Source organism: Gasterosteus aculeatus, chromosome 5 (genome assembly GCF_964276395.1).
Source record: "Gasterosteus aculeatus chromosome 5, fGasAcu3.hap1.1, whole genome shotgun sequence".
Taxonomy (NCBI): Eukaryota; Metazoa; Chordata; class Actinopteri; order Perciformes; family Gasterosteidae; genus Gasterosteus; species Gasterosteus aculeatus.
The window spans coordinates 7139350-7161176 of record NC_135692.1 but is presented as its reverse complement, the minus strand read 5'-3'; the positions used below and the strand labels follow the sequence as shown (position 1 = coordinate 7161176).

The 21827-nt window shown below is 49.2% G+C and overlaps 2 protein-coding genes across 7 annotated transcripts; one reads left to right on the top strand and one right to left on the bottom strand.

Moving 5' to 3' along the window:
* Positions 1–173: 173 nt before the first annotated feature.
* On the top strand, positions 174–17632 carry mrtfba (myocardin related transcription factor Ba). 6 transcript variants are annotated; one of them, XM_078102860.1, is made up of 18 exons: positions 221–399; positions 4359–4436; positions 5944–6160; positions 7939–8010; positions 8512–8577; positions 8746–8801; positions 8888–8963; positions 9141–9302; positions 9501–9673; positions 9774–9917; positions 10006–10253; positions 10590–10761; positions 11255–12310; positions 12439–12552; positions 13176–13301; positions 13468–13602; positions 13703–13763; positions 13879–17632. In XM_078102860.1, exons 3-18 carry the CDS (start codon positions 6007–6009, stop codon positions 14373–14375), a joined length of 3312 nt encoding a protein of 1103 aa, XP_077958986.1. In that variant the 5' UTR covers positions 221–399; positions 4359–4436; positions 5944–6006; the 3' UTR covers positions 14376–17632. The 6 variants fall into 6 exon arrangements, with proteins under 6 accessions (XP_077958987.1, XP_077958986.1, XP_040032445.2 ...); XM_040176511.2 differs by having other exon boundaries at positions 9141–9326; XM_040176513.2 differs by lacking the exon at positions 4359–4436 and having other exon boundaries at positions 226–399.
* Positions 17495–20462, bottom strand: LOC120819267 (uncharacterized). The gene is made up of 4 exons (XM_078102862.1): positions 20090–20462; positions 19197–19508; positions 18425–18551; positions 17495–18281 (listed from the first exon to the last, which is right to left on the bottom strand). The coding sequence occupies exons 1-4, from the start codon at positions 20325–20327 to the stop codon at positions 18173–18175; spliced, it is 786 nt and encodes a 261-aa protein (XP_077958988.1). The 5' UTR covers positions 20328–20462; the 3' UTR covers positions 17495–18172.
* Positions 20463–21827: the final 1365 nt, after the last annotated feature.

The following is a 21827-nucleotide window of genomic DNA, read 5'->3' as shown; positions in this document are numbered from 1 at the left end:
GTGTAGTTCCACGCATGTGCATTTGTTTGTGCTATGAGGTAAAGGTTGAGGCAAAGGTGTCTGACTTTACTGTCCACGGTGTGAATGCAGAACTAAAGCTACCAAATGCACGCGACACGGGAGAGAATCATCTTCATGCATGACTCCCTGTGGCATCGTGAATGAGGTCTGCGCGAGAGGACAACGACCCCTCCGAGGCGTCCTAAAGCGCAGCGTCATTACGTCACTGCAGCCCGAAGCCTTCGCAGCCATTTTACTCCGCGGAACAAACTTCCACCTCTCGGCTAGTTGGGGGGGCAGGACCAACAACACACACAAGACCACCCCGCCGACACCGACTGCTGTCTCAATGTGAACCGGAGCTGCGACAGATTTGGACTCCCGAGTCTCCGCAAATCGGTGAGACCGCGCGCCGCTGTCTTGTTTTTAGCATGTTAGCGTTAGCTAAACCGAGCTAAGGAGCGTCAGTTAATTGGCTGCTGTTGGGGAATTGTTGGCTGATACGCGGACGGAGACCGGAGACGAGGCTGTCTGTCTGTCACCGCGCCGGGAGACGCGGGCGGTTCCACCGCGACAAACCCTGAGAGTTTGTTCATTCGTCTCATTCCGTCAAACGAAGTCCGCGTCATTCGAGGTGACGTTATGCGTGTTAGCGCTCGCGCACCTGTCAGGTTTAAAGTTACGTTAGCTAGCCGACGTTAGCTTGTCCCACAACCACCATCACACAGACACGCCGGCCAGTGATAACTTTTCCTCCCAAGGAAGGTGTGTTATTTCGCATTTAGTTGTCACGTTGTTATAATGTGAACACTGCGGGTCTCGTTGAGCCATTTCCTCCGGAGCCCGGGATGCTCTCTGGATGCTGCGGCATCCGGACAGCAAAGCTCCTCCCGGCCGTTCAGCGACCATCCGATGGCGTGAAATGATTGACGTCAGGTAATAGTGTGTGTGTGTGTGTGTGTGTGTGTGTGTGTGTGTGTGTGTTATGCAGACGGCTGGGACCCACCCGGTCAAAGTCTGTCTCTGTGAATCATCAGCGTTAAATGAGGCACTGCGCTTATGGCACGATGGGGTCATTATGCCCGACAAGTAGTTAAAACATCGGTTTGTAGGTCGATTGTCTTCACCTCACATTAGAGTTTCCGTATCTGCCTCCATGTTGGTGGAAATAACAATTAGACCAAATATTACAATGTGTGTGTGCATGTTGCTGCAGTACAATCAGAGTTTTCTCTCCCACTTCGCATCCGACACTCCCTCAGGAAACACTTCCACCAGTTCAGTCTCATTTGTTTGGGTTCCTCAGAGAGTACTTTGCATCACCGGCCTTAACAAGTCTTCATTTCAGGCTGCTGCTCGCTGTTTGTCTATGTTACCTCTTCTCTGACGGGTTGATCCTTTCCACACTGTTTTTAAGGAAAGATCTTTCTCAGCGAAGTCCACGAGGACGGGAAGGAAGGAAATGACACCAGTGGGAGAAGTGCACAACAGTAACTCGGGTGGTGTCGTCATTACGGTCTTCTCTCTGGATAAAAGAAGAGATTTTTGTTGGAACCAGACGTGGTCCATTTGAGGCCCAGAATAGTTCAGCCTGGTTCTCACGCTGTGTGCTTCATGCGTGTGCATGTGGTATGTATGTTGCGGTCAATTGCAGAACGAATGGTTTATAGGGCTACTTCGTCATTTGCGATGCTGGAGATCCAAAATCGGATTCATTTGGATGTGAAGCCTTTATTCATAACCGAATGTTGTCACATAAGGTGACGTGCATTGCCTTGAACTACTCCTTATTAAACCAATGTGTTTTTTAAACAGAAAACCAGACCCCGTGACAATTTATGATTTATTAGCTGCGGTTTTCAGCTATCTCAAGCTGTCGTTCAGAGAAGCACAATAACGACGTACAAACAGCAACCAGGAATTGACTCAGCTGAGATCAGCTGACCTCACTTTGAGCTCCATTTCTGCCAGATAAAAAAAGTCTTTGCTTCAAGACTTGAAGGCACACGCATTTAGTCCCTTGTCGTTAGGAACAACAAGGATTATGTAATCTACAACTCCCCTCGAGACTGCAGTCGCGACATTTGGGAACATTGTTCCCGGGCTCCCCGAACGTGAAGCCTGTTAGTTTAGTGCTGGAATGAACAGTTTTGATTGGTTGATTCCATTGATTTAAATTGCAGGATGCCGAATTTTAGATGAATTGTGCAGCCGTAGTGCTTGTGGCTACTTTATCATGTGAAGGATTTGCATATTGGTAGTGAAAGTGTGGCGGTATCTTATCTCTCTTGTCTCTATTCCATCGAGCGTCTGAACTATTCACCATTTGTTTTGATGAAAACCAGATTGTGAAATACTGGTTTTGATTTGGAATCAGGAATTCACACTGGCACACGTGGTTCTGTTTAGATGTACAAGACAATCAGACAGATGCTTTCACTGCTGCGGAAAGTGAACGCCCCTCACCTGCACGGCGTATGTCTATGCCGAGTCGTTTGTGAGGGTACAGGGAGAAAGAACCGATACCATCGCTGCCCTGCTTAAATGTTGACTCGAATGATTCCCTAGCTGGACTCTGATCGTCTGGTGGCACAGAAAATACGGGCCAGATGAAACCCCGGCGGGTTTTTGCGTCCAGTTAGTCCTAGAATCCAGCCTGCTTGATGTGGCACGGTCTGAGATGGCAACCTTTAATTCAGCTCCGCGATAATCATCGGCAATGTGGAGGAATACCTCTAAGCCACAATCTGGGTACTGGCAGCGAGGGCGCAGGCAGGTGGCCCGGTGAGTCCGTTTGTTGCCTCCATCAGTTGAATATCCAGCCGGCCTCTTTGACTTTTCGGGGCACGTTCAGGTTCAGCGGCGACACTCTCAAGCGGCGCTTGACCGACACTCCAGTGGTTCGAAATACCGGTTGATTTAATAATCATCTGTGTGCAAGAAAGCCGAGCCGGTGCCGACGGGATGTGCGCGTTGTTGTCTTTGGTTTCATCGTTCACCAAAGCGTGGGCCGCTGAAACGACCCGACACGTCACCTCTGGGATCCCGAACACGCCGAGGGGCCCAAAGACGGCAGCGCTCCTCGCAGCGGGATGGTTTGGTGCCGCGGTGCTGACGTCGGTGTGTGCTGCATCCATCTCCCCTTTGATGAAACACATGGTGCCATTGAGGGAGCACAGCAACAGGCCATCTGGACCGGCCCTTTGATTCTGCTTTTCATCAGCCGCGACCCTTGTCGGCTCCTCCTCGTTTCTTTTCTGCAGCCAACTTTCGCCAGCTCGTCCTCCCACGATGTAATAGCCCGTAGAACTGTCATTCCATAACTGGCAAATATCAGAAATGTCAGTTCTGCGTGTCAGTAAATGGACTGGTGAATAAAACAGTAATGTGTTTATACGAAGCACGTGTCTGAGAGTCCTGAGAGCTTCTGTGTGATTGTTATTGTGAGAGTGTCGCTCTCTCTCTGCAGAGCGATGCTGCATTACAGGTCTTGAGTCATCAGTAAGGAGAGTTCCATAGAGACCCGGCAGGTTTTCCTAGCAGCCTGTGAACATCAGTAGTCAGACCTGGAGGAACTCATCATCTGTTTATTCTCCACTCACTGATCCAAGCAACATTGGTGTCTGGTTTAGTACCGTGTTTTCATGTGCTTTTGTATCACAATTCTTTAATGGATTGAGGTGGTTGGTTTAGTATCACATGGTAAATGGTAAATGGACTGTACTTGTATAGCGCTTTTCTAGTCTTCTGACCACTCAAAGCGCTTTAACACGACATGACATCATTCACCCATTCACACACTGATGACAGGAGAACCACACACAGTGACACCTGCCATCAGTCAGGAGTAGTGACTAGTGTAGTCGCAGCTACAGGAGCAATGTTGGGTTAAGTGTCTTGCTCAAGGACACAACGGCATGCGGGTTAGCCGGGCCTGGGATCGAACCGACAACCCTCTGATTGGAGGACGACCGTGCTCCCCACTCACACACAGTCGCCTCACATCTGTTTATTTTTGTGCGTTGATTGAGTGTATTTGTAGGATTCTTTTTTGTGTGTGTGTGTGTGTGTGTGTGTGTGTGTGTGTGTGTGTGTGTGTGTGTGTGTGTGTGTGTGTGTGTGTGTGATTCATCTTGCTTTCTGTAAGTCTGTAGCTTGACATCTTTCAAAATAAACTGCATCTAGAATTTCCAATGCCAACAGTTATTCTCGGTGGATAAACCATGCGTGGCTGGGTGGAGCCTGAAGGGAGTGCTGCCTACACAAACTCCCCTTAGAAACAGAAGATAAGACATTACAGGACACGGAGGTCCTGCTGCATTTGTGATCTTCATGTGATCCTCTGTCTCTCCCACCAGGTTTGACTCCATGGCTTAGTGTCGCTCTCCACAGCCGCTACCCACAAAGTGTGTTTCCTCTTGTATCGGCTTCTCCAGGTGGGCATGAACTCATCCGCTGAAAGACTATAATAACCATTGTTTCTACAACCACTAGTGCACAAAGGCTGCCATGCCGTCTCCTAGTTGGGCCTCTCCAACACGTTTAACAGGTTTTGATGCACTCTGGAATATGTTGTAATTGATTCCCTCATCATCACTCTTTCTGTATTTGAATACTTCCTTAAAGTTGAAACCAATATTTTCAAACATTCTTTTCAAAATATGTAAATGGGAATAAAGACGTGGTCAGTTTATTCCATCCCATTAAACATCCAAGCTGTTGACTTTTAAATGGATGACAAAGTGTGGATGACACATAGTTACATCATGTAGCTACGGATGTCAGGCCCATAAAAAGGGAAATCAAGTGCCGCTTATCTTTCAATCGCAGCTCTTCTTTGTTGGAGAAACTGAAGTCAAGATTATGCTGCAGTGGAGAGTGAAATCCAGCAGCTAAAGTTCGTTTACTTTCACGGAAAGACAACGAGAAGGAGGTTTGGTCTCTTTCCAAAGGCTCTGCCTGGCCTAGAAAAGTCCGAGCACAGGATGCATCCTTTGATTGTTATCTAAAGGAAGTACACGCTGCAGAGCAGGTCGCTGCCTGCTCACTGAAGATCTGCTACTGCCGTCCATAAAGTGGAGGCGACACTCGGCTTCGTGCCCCCGGCACAAACCGCAACAAGGGTTCATACAGGATGGACCACAGCTCTAAAAGAACAGTTCTAAATGTATGCGCTTATTGGTGACCTTATCATGTGAAACGAATGAATGCTTTCCTCCCCACTTTCTATTACCACAGAGATATTAGGATCTTCTCGTTGAGAATGTTAAGCGGAATCTGCTGTGACCACAAGTCGGAAAACTGCGTTACACGCCAAGAGACGATGAAACACGGCCTCTGGGACGTGTTGTGTCAGGACACATTACATCAGCCTTCAGCGACCACAATGGACAACGCTGAGACGTGTCCGCGGTCTCACTGGGCCGTCTGCTTCTGGCACTTTTAGGACCTACGGGAAGAATAAAAGCAGCCGTAGGAACGAAGGGCTCCTCGGCCAAGAGCAACACATCAACGCGGTTGGTAAAGAGCGCCGAGGTCCCGCGGGTTCTGCCCCAGCGTCTGCTGCTTAAGAGGCCGCTCGGAAACCCAACTGTTGGTTTTGCACCCCGTCATTTTTCCGCCCCCCGCTCCCCCCCCCCCCTGTTTGAAAACCGCCAAAGTGACGTCACATTACAGATTATGTCTGGGCGGACGGAACATTCTCCGTCGAGCCGGGCGGCAGTTTGAAGCGGTTATTCGGTGTGATTTTGCAGAACATTGAACATTTTGAGCTGCAACTGGGGCCCAAAGGAAACACCACCCGCAGCACTTCACCAGTCGGGTGAAGCAGTCGCACCAACGGGATGATGGCTGTTGTTACCGATGAGGAGCCCCGTAAAACCTCCTCTCTGAGTCAGACGCCAACTCTTCACTGTCTCTCCTTGTTTTCTTGTATCCACAAAGGTAGCGGCAAAACGCCACCAACAGGGGGCACAGACCCATAACCGCCCCCCACCCCGCCCCCAGATGGAGCTCCCGGCCTCTTACGGGCAGCTTGGAGCAGAGGGGGATTGCGAGATGTCGAGTGTGCTGCTGCCAAGTCCCCAGAGCGAGGCGGTCACCCACGAGATGGAGGAGCTGTCGCTGCAGCCGCTGCCTGCGCTCGGCGAACGCAACGATGGTGAGCACGCGGCGCCCCATGGACCTGAGGGACGGGGGGGGGTGTTGTCAAACAGGCCCCCCGGTGTGAAAGAGTGAACGAGCGCAAACTCCACTGAAAACAAATTCCACATACAATCAGCGGTATAAACATCATGCCCTCAATACCTGCATGTCCTACACGATAATGATGCATGTAAACACGCAAACAGGCACGCAACAATAAATTCAACATGGGCCATGAAAGTGGGTGAAATACCCTCATCCTTTTTGTGCAACATTATTCCAACAACAGATGCAGATTGCAGCTTTGGCTTCATGTTAAACTCCCCACGTTGGTGTTGTTCCAGCGACTGACTGACTGATGGATGGATATGTGATCTCCAGACTTTGATAGTGGAGCGATAGGTGTGTGGGGGGGGGGGGGGGGGATTTGCCAGTTCCTAATCACGGCTCAGATGTGATTAGGAACTGTGAGATTGAACACTTTGCTGTATATTTGTGGCTGCTGGAACGTTTACAGAAGCAGCAGCCGCTCATCATCTGTGCAGTGAAAACACACGCCTCATACTTTCCACCCACTGAGTGGGTCTCACGTGTTGGTTCCAACGCTCAAGTGTTTAATCTGTCTGCCAGCGTGGTCGGACTGAGACCACTCAGGAGGTCGGAGGTCAGGGGGCGGAGAAGGGCTCCGTCAGCAGAGCGGGGCGTCATGAGAGTCTGCCCAGTAGGAGATTAAACAAAATCAATATTATTATTGATGACGGCTGAGAGCCTGCTAACAGGACAACAAATTAGATGTAATAGTATCTATGTATTATATTATATTATACCTCCAAGATGCTACAACAAGACCCATTTTCATGCCAGCCTGTGAGTCCTCTATTGAGCCGGCCTGTCACTGCATCAACAGCTCGTCACGTCGTCCACTACTCTCACCTCGGCTTGCTAAGGTCACAGGTCGGCATGTGCTGGTTGGCTTGCTAAGGTCAGGGGTCGGCCTGTGCTGGTCAGGCTGAGCAGCATTTCCCCGAGGAATTTAGAAAATGCTGCTGACTGGAAGTCGATCACCTCAAGCAAACACGTCCCCCTCCGCATCGCTTCTTCCCAACTATTTACTGGTTAACTGAGACATCTGTTCAGAATTCTTGTGTTTTTCTGGCCATTTGTCAACATAGAATCAAAGAATTGCACCACTCTTGCAAGTGTCTATTATTTTCCAACCAGCCCTCCCACTCGTCCTTCGTATAAAGAGCTATTTTCTGTCAACGCTTTCTGTAATTGTTTAACCACTGCCCTAGTTTGAGTTTAACCTGCCGCACGCCATGTATGTGAACAGTTCGCACATATTGATGCATGACAGTTTTACATAGCCACCAAGGTGATGTCAGTGGTGGGGGGTGGGGCAGAGGGGATTAAAAATGTGAAGTTATTCAGGCCACCTTCTTCCTGTTGGACCACGAGAGCCATTATTTCCCCATAAGTTTTGACGCATCCTTTCCTGTGAATGGAGAAGTGTGTGTACTCGTAGTCGCCACTTCATTCCTGCAAATCTCCAACTCCTCCCACTGACTGTGACACATCGTCCGCAGGCCTTCTGACAAATAACACCCCAGCTATAAAGCACACACAAGTCCATCTGGTCCGCTTACATGCAAAGTGGTGCTTTGTCGTGCTCAGTCAGACTCTTGACCGATGCTCTGAGGTCTGATGTTTATAAGTCTTTTTAGGCATTAGTACCAGGCTGACTCTGTGCTGAAATGGCTTAATCACCGAGTTGTGTTTTGGACCGCCCTACAGGCCAGGACCCCCAGACGATGGCCTATTCGGAGGTGGAGACCCCGAGTGACCGCTGCACCAGGTTCAGAGCAGGTGAGCACTCCTCTTGTGTTCCTTCGACGGTCATTTCTCAACTCGCGTAGGCACAATCTGTTGCATCAGCTTGATGCCGTTGTTGCGATTACGGGGCAGCAGCGGTCCAAACGTAAACGACATGTAGAATGTTGTATCCTGGTAAAGAGAGGCTTTAAACGCCGTGAAGCACCATCACATCCTCAAACAGCTACTGACCGCAAACAATAGCTGCTCGAGTTCACTAATGTTCAGAACAATTGGGCCGAGTGCAAAATGCTGCCTATAGAATGATGTCAATGTGTGTTTTTAACCAAATAATTAAAGAACAGGATGTGAGTCATTTCTCAGAAGAAGTCTTTTACATCTCGCAGATCATTTTGTTCCCGATTTTAATTTGCGTTTTTGTACACAATACCTTATGTTTGTCTGCTTCCACTCATTTGTCTTGTAACATCATATGTACGTGTCACCTTTATAATATGATTTAATATTTCATGATAATATTGATTTTGCTTGCAGTCCTGCAGTTGAGGCTTCAGCAGAGGCGAACCCGGGAGCAGCTGGCGGATCAGGGCATCATGCCACGTGAGTACCAGCAGAGTTCACCATCACTCACCATCCCCCTAGAGCTGATGTAGTGGGTGCGCATGCATGAGGACAAATGGGCCTCCGGATGGCTGAGCCAATAAATATGATTGATTTGTCTTTTTTAAAACGGTGATTTGACCCTTATGAAAATGTAATGTGTTGCAGCTCTGAAGAGCCCGGCAGCGTTCCACGGGCAGATTCGCAGCTTGGAGAGAGCCAGGGTATGTTGGAAATTAGAGCGCTAACACTTCTGGACTCAATTAAGACAATTAGCCTTTAAAAAGACTGTCTGTCTTCCACCTTTTAGACTGAAAACTTCCTCAAGCACAAGATCCGCAGTCGTCCTGAGCGAGCAGAACTGGTCAGGATGCACATCCTGCAAGGTACTGGAGATTCTCAAATTCTCACTGCAAACACATCTAGTGTTTCATGTGGACCTTTTTGTTAAGCATCATAACCCTCCTATTGGCACCGGACACACCGCTATCAACAAACATGTTTCCAGCCACCAAAAACCTTCCAGCGGCCGTTTTGCAGTGACTTCTCGTCTGTTTCCCCAGAGACCGGAGCAGAGCCCTCCTTACAGGCCACGCAGATGAGGCTGAAAAGGGCGCGGCTCGCCGACAACCTCAACGAGAAGATCGCCCAAAGACCCGGCCCCTTGGAGCTGGTGGAGAAAAACATCCTGCCTGTGGATTCCAGCGTCAAGCAGGCAATCATCGGTGAGAGGCAGCGAGACGGCGATGGTAAAACTATTCATGTTGCCATATCAGACAGCCATTGCTTTCTAGAGCCTTGATGGCCTTTGTCAGGAAGAAGTCGGTCAGCGGTGGAGGGAACCGGAGGCAAATGAGGATGAAAGTGGCCTCGCTTTCCCGCGGTGGGTGATTAGGCGCTGCACTTTGTCCTCGTCTTTTCAGTGGGTCAGGTGAATTACCCCAAAGTGTTGGACGAAGACAGCTGCGATGCGCCGTCGCCGGAGCATCCGCCCGGGCAGGACCCCCACAGCTGTGTCCCGTCTCCCGCCGAGAGCAAAGTGCCCGAGACGCCTTCTCCCGCCCCAGCGCCGCCGATACCCATCACCCCGCTGCAGGTCAGATACAGGGCCAGTAAAGCACCGGGGCCCGCCATTTTAAACTTCACAACAGTGCTGTATCTGAAGTTGGCCGTTCGCTCTGCCGTTACTGGTTCAGGTCTTCCCCGTCGCCACACAAGCGCCAGCGGACTTTGTGAAAGTTGTCCCTGCGATTGAACAGCCTGCCGCCCGCCCTGTTGCCCCCCCCGCCCAGCCAGTCGTCCCCGCTGCTCCCTTAAAACCCGGCCCGACACTGGTGAAAGTAAGAGCAATTTCCTTTCCCCCCCCCACCTCGAAACGTAATATTAGAATACCGCCGAACAAATGGCACGTCTCCTTTTTTTTGACAGCAAAGTCAGCAGAAGTCTCCCTCCGAGAAGAGCCGCAGTAAGAAGGGCAAAGAGCCCAAGTCCAGGGTGAAGAAGCTCAAGTACCACCAGTATGTTCCCCCGGACCAGAAGCTGGAGGCCAGTGAAGCCCCCATGGACTCCTCCTACGCCCGGCTGCTGCAGCAACAGCAGCTCTTCCTCCAGCTGCAGATCCTGAGCCAGCAACAGCAGCACTACAACTACCAGACCATACTACCGGCACCCCTCAAGTATGTGTATACAAGCATCAGAACTACTAAGGGCAATATTTGAATTGTAATTTTTATGGCCTGAGTACTCTTGTTTTCAATGACGGCCACCAGCTAGTTTCCAATAACAACTCTTCATCTAATCGTATTAACAACTACCCGGATGTTGCGTCACCAGCTGCTGTTTTGACGAGCTCCCCCTGAACCACGGCTTTGTCAATGGGACGGTCTGCTCCCACTTTGAACAGACTTCCTGTCATTCTTTCCTGGCTCCTGTTTCCCGTTAATGTGATAGTCGTGTATTGTAAATCCCTGACGATGACGTTGTGTTTCTTTTGTGTCTCATTGTCACTGAAGGCCTGTAACTGAGGGTCAGAGCGGCGGCGCTGGCGGCCTGCCAACCTCCATCATGGTGTCTCTGCCCACTGCGCCTCCACCTCCCCCCCTGGCTCCTGCTCCGGCTCGTGCAAACATCTCGCTCTCAAACCGCAAGCCTGGGGTCTTGCCTGCCAATATGGAGGAGATGAAGGTACTTATGAAACCCACTGGTACCAGCACACCATTTGCCCCAGCACCTTTTTAAATGGAAGTTATGATTGTAGGCTAAAAGTATAAATTACCCTTATTTCGGCCGACGCAGCTGTTGACATTGAAGCGCGAGATTTCAGACCACCGGCAGAAGGAATGTTTCTGTAGAAACACAAGAGATCTAACAAGGATTTGCTTAGTCATTAAGAGAAGGTTGATGGAAAACCTGAAGGCACAGGCTTCCAATTTTTCAACTTCAACTCTGCTTCTCTCACATTTTAAATTGTGGAATTCGGGGGGAAAGCAGCAGGATCCGCTCTGTCCGAGGGGAGTTAAGTCTGCCCATCAGCACCCGTGAGGCTCACTAATAACCAGGGTCTCGTTTACTTTGGACCTGCTTCCAGCCGATGTGCTGAGCTCATCAGCTGAATCCATCCAGCAGCACTAGTCCAAAATGTATTCAAGTTTATTTGGTCACATTTGTCTCTGTGTAGGTGGCTGAGCTGAAGCTGGAGCTGAAGCTGCGTGGCCTCCCTGTGTCAGGAACAAAGACTGATCTGATAGAAAGACTGAAGCCTTTCCAGGACAACCCCTGCACCTCTGCTCCTACCACCATTCCCAGCCCTGCCGTCCCCACCCTCTCCTCCATGCCCATGGAGGTCACCACCACCACCACCACCCCTGCCACTAGCACCCCCGCCATAGTCCTTCCAGTCCAGCAGATGGCTCCAGAGAACATGAACCAGACACCGCCGGTCTCACCCGCCCCCGCCGACCGCTCGACCCCCCAGCAGGATCCGAGCATGTCCGAGGCGCTCGCCGAAACACACATGCTGAGCTCTGGCTGGGCAGGTCCGCAGTCCTCACCTCTCTCCTCCTTTCAAGTCCCGGAGGAAAAGGACCGGCGGCTCCATGAAAAGGAGCAGCAGATAGTGGAGTTGATGAAGAAGTTGGAGCAGGAGCAGAGGTTGGTGGAGGAGCTCAAGATGCAGCTGGAGGTGGAGAAGAGAGGCCAAGGGGGCTCCAACGATGATGCTGCATCTCCGAAACCCAATTCTGTGCCGGTCAGGAACCCCGTTCCTGCTCTCCTGAGCTCAAATGTAGTGAAAATGGAGGGTACTGCCAGGTCAAACTGTTCATCCACCGCCGCTACAATCCCCAACTCTATTTTCGGCTCCCAGGCTCTCGCCTCCCTGCCAACAGTAGTCAAGTTGGAGGATGTGACCGTTTCCTCTGGTAAGCCTCTCCAGCTCCAGACCCAGATCCTCACCCAGATCCAGCCCCCGAACCAGCCCCAAAGAATCAACAGCCCTCACCTCCCCTCCCAGTCACGGAGAAGTCCCAAACTCCAAACCCAGCCCCAGGTGCAAGCTGCCGCGCCGAGCCTGCAGCAGTTCTTCATCAGCCACCAAGGCGGCGTGTCCCAGGTGCTGAGTCAGCCTCAGACCTTGTTAACCGCCACGGGCCAAGCTGGGAGCATCCTCCTCCCGCTGTCGCTGCCTGGCGGCTCGACAGCAATCCAGCTGCCCAACGCCAACCTCAGCCTGCAGGTGAGATGGAAATGGAAGAGCGACGTCATATTGTCGCGTTGTTAGTGGTTGCTTGTTACTAGTTAAGACGGCTGAATGGTTAGACTCCCGGTCTTCTTCTCACGCTCCTTCCTCCCCTCTTTCTTCAGCCTGGTCTTCAGGCCACCATCTCAAACCGAGGCTCCTCGGTTTCTCAGCGGCAGACCACAGGGAAGGAGACGGCACCCAACCAGCGGCCATCCCACCACACCCCACTGCTGCAGGTCAGCCCCGACACGAAGCTACTTGCCTTTCTCTGAGAAATCTGTCGCTTTGCCTCGCCTGAAGCAAGAATGCTCATTCGTGACTGTGGCCTGACGGTAATGGTGATGGTAACTAGAGAAGTACCGCTGAAGCTCGTGTGGTCAGTCGGCCTCCACCAATGAGTTTCTCTGATTCAGTGTTTGGACGGTTTGTAATGTCAGAAGCCAAGTTTTAAATTGTCATTATAACTTTGTGTTGTACAACAACTGGCTAATAACCCAAAGATATTTCACTACAATAACATATGATATGATTGATCAGGATATTCAGCAGTATGTCAGGCTTTCTTTTAGCTCAAGAAGTGTCTAGTGACGTTTACTGTCAGTAGCTTGTGTATCATATCTCTTACAGATTGAGCTTATTTCACATTTCCACAGAAATTTTTAATGTGTCTTTTTTATGATCTGTGTCATGTTTCAGTTCCTTTTTTTTCATGATAGTGGTCTTCATCCTTTTGGCTTTGCATTTTTATATCGTCTTGCGAGGAGCACGAAGCTGTACGTGCCTCCTCCCGTGGCCTCCATTTCCTATTGCTTCTTTAAAACAACACTGATGTGTCTGATTGCGTCTTGTGTCCGGACAGACTCTGACTATGTGCAACAACACGACTGAGAAGAGTCCACAGGCTTTCCTGAGAAGCACCCCAGAGAACCGGGTCTCTCCACGAGCTTCACCCAACCCTCTCCTCTCCAGCGGACCCCTCCATAAGGTATCCATGCCTTCACTAGAGGGTTGTATATTCCTGTCCTACACCGGTATCAATTAAGCTGAGAAGAGAGTATTTAGTTTGAACAATTTTCCATCATCAAGAGTTTCTTTTTCATGCAGACATTTCCTAACTCCGCCCACGTGTCCTGCATCTCTTATTCCTCCAGTCTCCTTCCCCCCAGCCCACTTTCGTCCTTCAACCCGCCTCCCTCGTGACCCAGCTGCCCAAGGCCAGAGAGCCTCCCGGCTACGAGGAGGCTGTCAGGCAGAGCCGCAACTTGCACGTCCACAGTGTTTCCCAGGTTGGAGACGCCACAAACGCACCCGTCAGAGCACAAACCGCTGCTTTCGCTTTTGATTTAGCAGCCTTCAGTCTCTTGACTTTGTTGACTTTCCTCACAGGTTCCCGCGGCAACCAGCCAGCAAATGGATGACTTGTTCGACATCCTCATAGAGAGCGGAGGTAAGGACACGGAGCCGCACGCACCCGGGACGTTTAGGACGAGCAAGACGTTTTCAGTATTGTTTGATTTAAAAGGGCCTCAGTATTTTTTTTTTCTTTTTTCTCCTTCCTCCAGAAATCACTCCGTTTATCCACCAGGACCCTCACGTGTCTCACACTAAGACCCTCCCGGTCACCGCAAACATCTGCACGCTGCCGGTCATCACGGCCGTCGCCAGGCCGCCTGCGCACATCCAGCTGGCTCCTCCCCCCGCGCACAGCCCCGTCACGGGCCTCTCCTCGCTCGCCACGGACAACCAGCTGGAGGCCTTCCTGGAGCGCACCCTGGCCGACACGGCGCCGGTGTCGGACCCGCGCACGCGGGGCTTGATGGAGGAGCTGCAGGCCCAGCTGATGGAGCAGCAACCGTACTCGCCCATGGACACTTCGGACTTGTCCTTCTGCGATTCTTCCTCGCCCTCCTCGCTCAACATGGGCCTGTCCGACCCGGGCCTGGACAACATGGAGTGGTTGGACCTCACCATGCCGCCAGGTCCCGCTGGGGCCCTCACACCGCTGGGCATCCCGACAGACTTCCTGGATACTCAAGACCTGCAGCTGCACTGGGACTGAGGGGGGAGGGAGGGATGACCACAAGGGGGAGGGTGCAGGGAGAGCAGCTGAGCCAGGAGCGAGAGGTTGGTGGATGAAGAAGATCCCTTTTCAAAGGTCGCAGAGAAGTTCCCACATTTTGTTAACAGAGAGAAGTGGCACTTTTCACTGGTGCATCCCAACCAGCCGCAATATTCACAGTAAACTACAGTGATTCAAGTTGAATTACAAGCAGGACTTTACACAGCTTTACAAGAGGGCCTCAAGTCCCCCAACAAGAGCCGCAACAAAGCTCACCGATCATATCAGTGATGGAGCCGTTCTCACAATACTAGAATACAATGTGTGATGTCGAGACGGAGCCAAATGAATTCACAGTGAAACAAAGGGCAGAGAGCCCGCATAGAGGTGATGCCGTTGTCTTACAGTGTGAATCTATTTTACTGTCACAGCCCGGCAACTAAGTATGAAAGGGTCGAGGGGGTGTGGCTGCTGCTCTCCTGGAGCATATTGTGCCGTCCCAGCCTATGAAAATGTGTCTCTGTAGAGGACAGACTACGTTGTAATTAAATTTATCTTCTTAATGAAAGCTGGCCTGAGGCTCGGTCTGGGACGTCCTGGCGTCTGTGCAGCCTCAGGGTTCCCTCACCGAGAGCAGACCCCATGCTGTACGTTGCACGTATGCCGACCGATCTGACACGGCGCATTAGATGCCGCTGGTTCCCCCCCCCCCCCTCCCCCCTCCTCTCCGCGATCGAGCCGGTGAACCTTTTTGACTCTAAAGCAACAACTTGGCTGGCGAGAGGAGGAAGCTCCCCCGCCCCGTGTGAGAGCTATGCACCTGAGAGGCGTCTTCACCCTCAGAACGAGCAAACTTTGCATATCCAGGCCGGTCGGGCTGCCACCGAGCGATCGGACCGTTGTGATCGAAGTCGAGATTGCGTCGACATTTTCCTCTAGAGATACCGCGGGTGTCCGAGTATCTCGTTTTGAATGTAATTTAGAAAAATGGGACTTTACTCAGAAAGTTGGCAGCTTTTTTTTTCTTTTTATAGTAAACTGATAAAACGGTGGAAAGGGAAATGTTTATGTGACACATCCAGAATAGTTCTATGGAGGAGATGAGCTTTATGTCTAGCTGTTCTACTTTCTTGTGTGTGTGCGTGTGCGTATGCGTGTGCGTGTGCGTGTCTGCGTCTGCATCGGTAACCCACAAATGATCTGGTTAGAATTTCTTGTAGCTGGGAAGTGAATCGGCTCATTGGTTGAGTGAATCAGACTCCTCTGAAGGGCGAATAGTTTAAAGTTCCAATTATTATGTTCACATTTCAAACCAACATTTTAACGCTGCACATTTTATTCCCTTCCGAATGTCTGGTGTTTCTGCACAGCTGCAGACAAAGGTGACAAACATTATTACTGCTGCTGATGAGTAGAATTCTATTCCAGTGGCATCTTACAAAGAACATGAAACACTTATTCAAGAGTTATTGACGTAATTGTTTCCAAAATGTTTGTTTCCAACAACATGTCATGTTGCCATTTTCACTGGGATCTAAAGCAATCTAATTAATTGGGTTATTGGAGCAGTAATCTCACAACACCAACAACATCTATACACCCCGACAATAAAAAATCTTTTACTCCTTTTTTTTTTTTAAAAGACGCGACGACAGATAATTAAAGCTGTCCAAAACTTTAAAGGAGGAAAACGTTCAGTTCCCGTTCTGATAATGGCAAATCACTGTGTGTGTGTGTGTGTGTGTGTGTATTTTGTCTCCCTGTTTTTTGCATGTACACCTGTGACTCCGTGTGCACGATCGTATCCTTGTGAAACGTCTCAAGCTCCTCGTCCGTTGTCCACATCTTGTCTGAAGAAGTTGCATAATCGCTATGAAATTCAATCATTCTGTGGATTCTATTCTATTCCAAACTCTTCTCAAGGCTTCTGATGACTGTTTCCTGCTTCCATCTGTGTCCAAAACGCACCGCCGCCTTCCAGCAGCGACACATTGAAGAGGGCTTCGCTTCTTTTTAAAGCTCTTATCAATTCTAGATGATCATTTTTAACACATTGCTTCATATCAATCATGAATATTGAGTTACTGATCCGGCGTCTCGGTGAAGGATATTCATTTGGCTTTGATGCCGTCTCACTGTATAGCACTTTGAAATGAGATTTTATATTTCTTTTATTTTTTATGTGTTAATGGTGCACATGGACGTTAATGTGTCATTGCGTCCATGTGCACTAGAGGGCGCTGCTGGTCTCCAGCACGCTCTTACAATCCGACCACATCGATGAGCTCAGACCCACAAACATTGGACTTGGCTTTGTTGTTTTACGGTTCTTTCTCGTATCAGATGACCGGCGCGTCTTGTGGTCGAGGACCCGGAGGATTCATGTGTACACTTTATTTTCCACCAGTCAACTTTAACGCTGACAAATCAGGAAATCTGTCACCAAAAAGACTGTGGAACATTTTATCTACTTTTGTTTTTCTCACGTTTTGTTTTGTTTTGCCCGGGGGAAAATGAAAAGAATGTGTAATCTTGCTTTCATTCCTGTAAAATCTGTAAAAATAAGGTGGGTTTTGTTTGTACATTTCGGTTGTGCAGAGTTGCGTCACTTTGTTCCGTATCAGACGTCTTGCTGCAGTAAATCGTGCTCCGTGTGACGGGGACCAACTAAAGCAATACTAGCTGCTCCATTCGAGGCCAACGCCCCCTCCTCCTCCGTCACCTCCGTCACCTCGGGGACTTTCACCGCATGTGACCCGACCTCGATAAGCCGCGCGTCACGTCGGCTCCGCCCTCCACGTGTTATTACTGTTGGAACCTTTTACTCCAGAGCAACACACTTTATAACTTCAGAAGCACTTCCCGTCGGAGTAGTTTGTTCTAATAAGCCTCCAAAGTCTGACGTTGGTGGAGGTTTCCTCTCGGCGTCTCCACCCAAGTAGTTGGAGTAAAACCGCCGTCGTCACGTAAACACTGAACATGTTGGTTGAGCAGACGAGGCGTTTGGTGACGGTCCGACTTTTCCATCGCTCGCTGCGTGTCTCCTGTCTAAGCCTCTCGTTGTCGGCATGCCGTATGTTTTGCACATTGTGTACATATTTCTATAGATGTAATGCATATTTTTCTACATGTGTAACATCCATGCGGTCTCTTTAATGTAAATACTCAAAGATGTATATAAGTGCCGTATGCCTTTCTGTGTCAATAAATCTGGTGTACTGTGAACACCTCTCCGATTAATGACGGAATAACACACATTTCTTACGCGATTGTGTCTGTATTTTTAAACAATTTTTGGCTCGTGAAGGCAGGCAGAGCATTAGAACTCTTTTGTCTGTGTATTTACACTGGCTCCTATTTGCATACAGTCAGCAAAGAATTTGCATTTACCTCCCCGTGGTTAATGGATATTTCTGGATATATATTTCCCTAATACCAAGGACAGCGTTCATAAAGCTCATTAGATTGTTGACAGAAAAGCCAGAAGGCCGTGTCCTAATTTCAGCAGGAAAAGGCCTCAATCCCTCACTTTGTAGCATCTTACGTTTACAGTTGGGTTTTCATGAACCATAAAGCTATTGAATGAGAAGTCCGGCTCGTGGGGAGAGTTTGTCAGTTTGGTTGCAGCCTGCACTCCAGATCTTAAGTCATCAGAGTCTTTGTGCAGGTTGCACCGGGGGGGGGGGACTCGACCACCGAGTCAACATCCCAGACACTCGACGGTCGCTGAATCACGCCAGCCAGGCGTCGTGATCCACGCTATCACGCCGGGGCCTGTTGACGTGGCGACCTCCATGTCAAAATGGCGTGTGGGTGTGTATCTCCGCGTGGCACTTGGGACACTGGTGCTGGATCGTACTCAGGCGGCTCATGCAGAAAGGGATTAAACAGCAGCCTGCGACACACCTGGGGGGGGGAAGAGGATGCAACGGTGTCATGGATCTCAGCAACTGGTTTGCCTCAAACATCTGCTTCCTTTACACAGCCAGTGATACCAGTTGCACAGCGAATGTTCTTTGTTTGACCCCTGCGGCCCTAAAGAGACTCACCCTGAGAGGACGCACAGGAAGCAGACGAGCCACTTGCCCTCGCCGACTTTGCTTCTGGTTTCCGTGAGGACGACCTCGTCACAGGACGGACACTTGGTGACCGCTGCGGTTTGACTGAGAAGGCCCACTTTTTCCAAAAGAGAGAGACGGAGAAGAAGTGTTTAGCGGCCAGATGTAGACGACACAGGTATGACAAATAAACTAACTTTTTATTGCATACTTTGACTTGTGTTTTGTTTGACATTTCCATGACACACACTGACATATTTGCGACGTTTTATGTCATACTAAAATGTTACATTTTAATGTCATGATGTCAGGTTTTGGTCAGTGCCGGTTAAAATAGATCAATTAATCAATAATTCTCAAGTCTAATAACTTATAGGACCAGTAAATTAGGTTGAAAATATTTATAGAACCGTGTGTCAAAAAAGTATTGTATGTACTACTGTATGTTTGAAAAGGTCAGTATAAAAAGGTTATTGTAACATACATGGTACAGTATGTCAGAATTAGCGCAAAGAAAATTCATACACTATTATGTCGATGTATTGAGTTGAAAGAAGTAAACAAAAGTCAAATGTCACAATGTAAGTCGTGGTCAAATTTAGAAAATCCAGCATGTCATGTCAAACAACATGAATAAAATATTCCATAGTTTTACAACACACGGTATAAAAAGTCCCTTTCTACATCATTGTTTTCAATCCCCTCACACGCAGCTCTGCACGACCCGTTTCAATCGTTACATGTGTACATGCGTGTAACTCACCTGGAACGACGTCTGCTACAGTCCGAACCTTCCCCCTGTCTTCCAGTGTAACTTCCTCCGGAGTCGGCTGGGGAGGCGGAAGGGTGTAGACCCCCCCACGGGGGGTCTCGGTTTTATACAGAGCGGGACTGGGGGCTTGTTGACCTGATTTCAATCTGTGTTTCTCCAACTCTCTGCTGACCAGCAGCTCGTCGAGCTCCTTCTGGACGGCCTCCAGCTCACACAGCTGGCCGCTGTCCTCCAAGGCCCCCGGCGACGACTCGCTGGCCCCCGGCGACGACTCGCTGGACCCCGGCGACGACTCGATGGCCCCTTTACGACGACACACAGGGAGAACAAGGTAACAAACTTCAACGGATCAAGCTTGCCACGGTACCAGATACTCTTTTTTTTAAGTATTGCGTTGGTTTATCAAAAGGCCCGAAACTGACTAAATGTGGCAAAACGTTAGAAATGTGGCAATGAATAATATTGAAAAAGCAAATAACTAAGATGAAGGGTAAAAGATCTTCTATAATATAATATGATTATTATTTTATCAACTAAATGCTAATGACATTTTTTTCAACTTTGATATATTTGTTAGATATGGCTAGCAGATAAACCCGTTGAATTGTTATTTATTTTACCGGTTAGGCGTGAAAAGAAAAGCACCATATTTTATATTTATTTTTACATTTCCAGTTTGAAGTTCTCTGAGTGACAGAGGAGGCCGAGATGTTTTCTCCTCTGGTTATTGTTTTTACAAATACATTTTTAATTGAGTACAACGAACCTCATTTAGATATAAAAAAAAAATGAAAGAAAAATGGCAATAACATGATTTGACATCTGCGTCGATGAGCCGGATCTACATTACGTGCTCATTCCAGGGGAGCGATTCAACGACTCACCTGTGCTCCTGTGTCTCTCCGTCTTCTTCATGAAGCGCTGCATCTCCATCAGAAGAAAATGCCGGTTCTGCAGCTCCTTAATGCGGAACTCCATGTCGTTCGGTGGTTGGGGCCCGTTGGATGTCCCCGAGGCCCCCTGGTTGGACTGGGTGGTGTCGGGTTCGGGGTGCTCGGTTATCGGCCCCGAACTAACGTCTGTGTGGATCCCGGAGCTGTGCAGCTCGTCGTCGCAGTACATCCTGCTTTAGAGACCCGATCAAGGCGTTTTCTGACTCCCCGAGGTGATCGTAAGCAGTAAAAAGTGATCGAAACCAGAGCTGCTGCAGGCTGGAGTCCGTCCGGGGACGTTTAGGAGGATTCATGCACAAACAGATGATGCTATAAAACATGCAAATGTGGTCAGTGTGTCGCAACAGCAGGACAATGGACAGTAGGTGTTAACCGTCATCATTTTACTCTTATTATTATTATTATTATGTTGCACAACATTTTTAAGCAGAATTTTAAAACCATTTTAATTGGTGCATATTTCTACATCCCTTCAGTTAGCAACCAAACACAACTTTCTTCAATCAGCTCCTTCGTTATGAACTTTTTTTTGAACCTGTGAAATCGTTATGAGCTGTAAAACTGACACAAAGAGCTTAAATAGGCCACAATTCTCTGTAGAGCTGAGGGGAAGTGGAGAGTCGCACGATGGTTCATCACTACTAGCAAACCCTTTCACATTACATTCAGACAAATGTAATATCCATCAGTGCCGCTTTAAGAAAACAAAAACAGCGTACGATGAGTACCTCAACGTAACGTTTAACCCGAACATTCCTTTTCTTTCCCAATCAAACACCCTCGAAAAGAATGTGGGTGTTATGCTGATAAAGCTGAGTTCAAAGGTCACAGCCAATCAATGCGCAGTTGTCCCCACGTGAGAGTCGCCTGTGGCATCAACAACGGCCGCAGCCGCAAGGTAGCATCCACAGAGCAGATGATGTCCGGCCTACTACACACACACACACACACACACACACACACACGATCCCTGCGTGCTCTCACGTCGGCCTTTTTGAAAATTACAACCAACAGCCTGTAAGCCTGTAACACCCATGCAGATTAGTTCATTTCAGGGGCCTTATCTGACCTCCAATGTTTCTCTTTTTTTTTTTATTCTTTCCGTTTCTACGCCACTAGATGTCAGTCTCCTACGGGCCACCAGAGCATTGTGTCTTTAGTGTGCGGTGGCAGAACTCGATCCAGCCATCGACCCATCGGGGCCTTCGTTCACCCCTCTGTGCTTCTGCCCGCCTGAAATATTCAGGAGCCGCGGCTGGATACACGGCTGCCGTCTTCTATTTCAGCCTCTCTTCATACACACTCACCTCTGCACTCCCAACCTGCGCCCTGCCATAGACACACACACACACACACACTATCATTCAGCTGCTTATGTATTGGTGCGTGCATGAGTGTGTGTGTGTGTGTGTGTGTGTGTGGTTTAGATGCACACAGATCAAGTGACAGTAAAGTATGTGTGTGAGCACCACCTGTCCGGGTGTCACGTGGGGCAAGACTACAAACATTAACCGTCAAACCACGTCATTCTAAAGCAGGCAGGGCGAGTTAACAACACAAGAGCCAGACGAGCAGAGACACGGAAACAGAGGATGGTCTTCGGCTTCTGAGTTGACATGTAAATAGTATCAAGCGGCAGCTGTAGTGCAATGAGTACGATCCAATACTG

Bases quoted from the DNA above. Each gene is read 5' to 3' on its own strand.
- LOC120819267 (XM_078102862.1), bottom strand. From the start codon at position 20,327: ATGTACTGCGACGACGAGCTGCACAGCTCCGGGATCCACACAGACGTT. The intron at 18,552-19,196 runs GTGAGTTACACG...TTTTGGAAAAAG, and splicing joins TGTAGCAGACGTCGTTCCAG to TGGGCCTTCTCAGTCAAACC. The intron at 18,282-18,424 runs GTGAGTCTCTTT...TCCCCCCCCCAG, and splicing joins TTCCTGTGCGTCCTCTCAGG to GTGTGTCGCAGGCTGCTGTT.
- mrtfba (XM_040176511.2), top strand. From the start codon at position 6,007: ATGGAGCTCCCGGCCTCTTACGGGCAGCTTGGAGCAGAGGGGGATTGC. The intron at 8,011-8,511 runs GTGAGCACTCCT...TTTTGCTTGCAG, and splicing joins CTGCACCAGGTTCAGAGCAG to TCCTGCAGTTGAGGCTTCAG. The intron at 13,764-13,878 runs GTAAGGACACGG...TCCTTCCTCCAG, and splicing joins CATCCTCATAGAGAGCGGAG to AAATCACTCCGTTTATCCAC.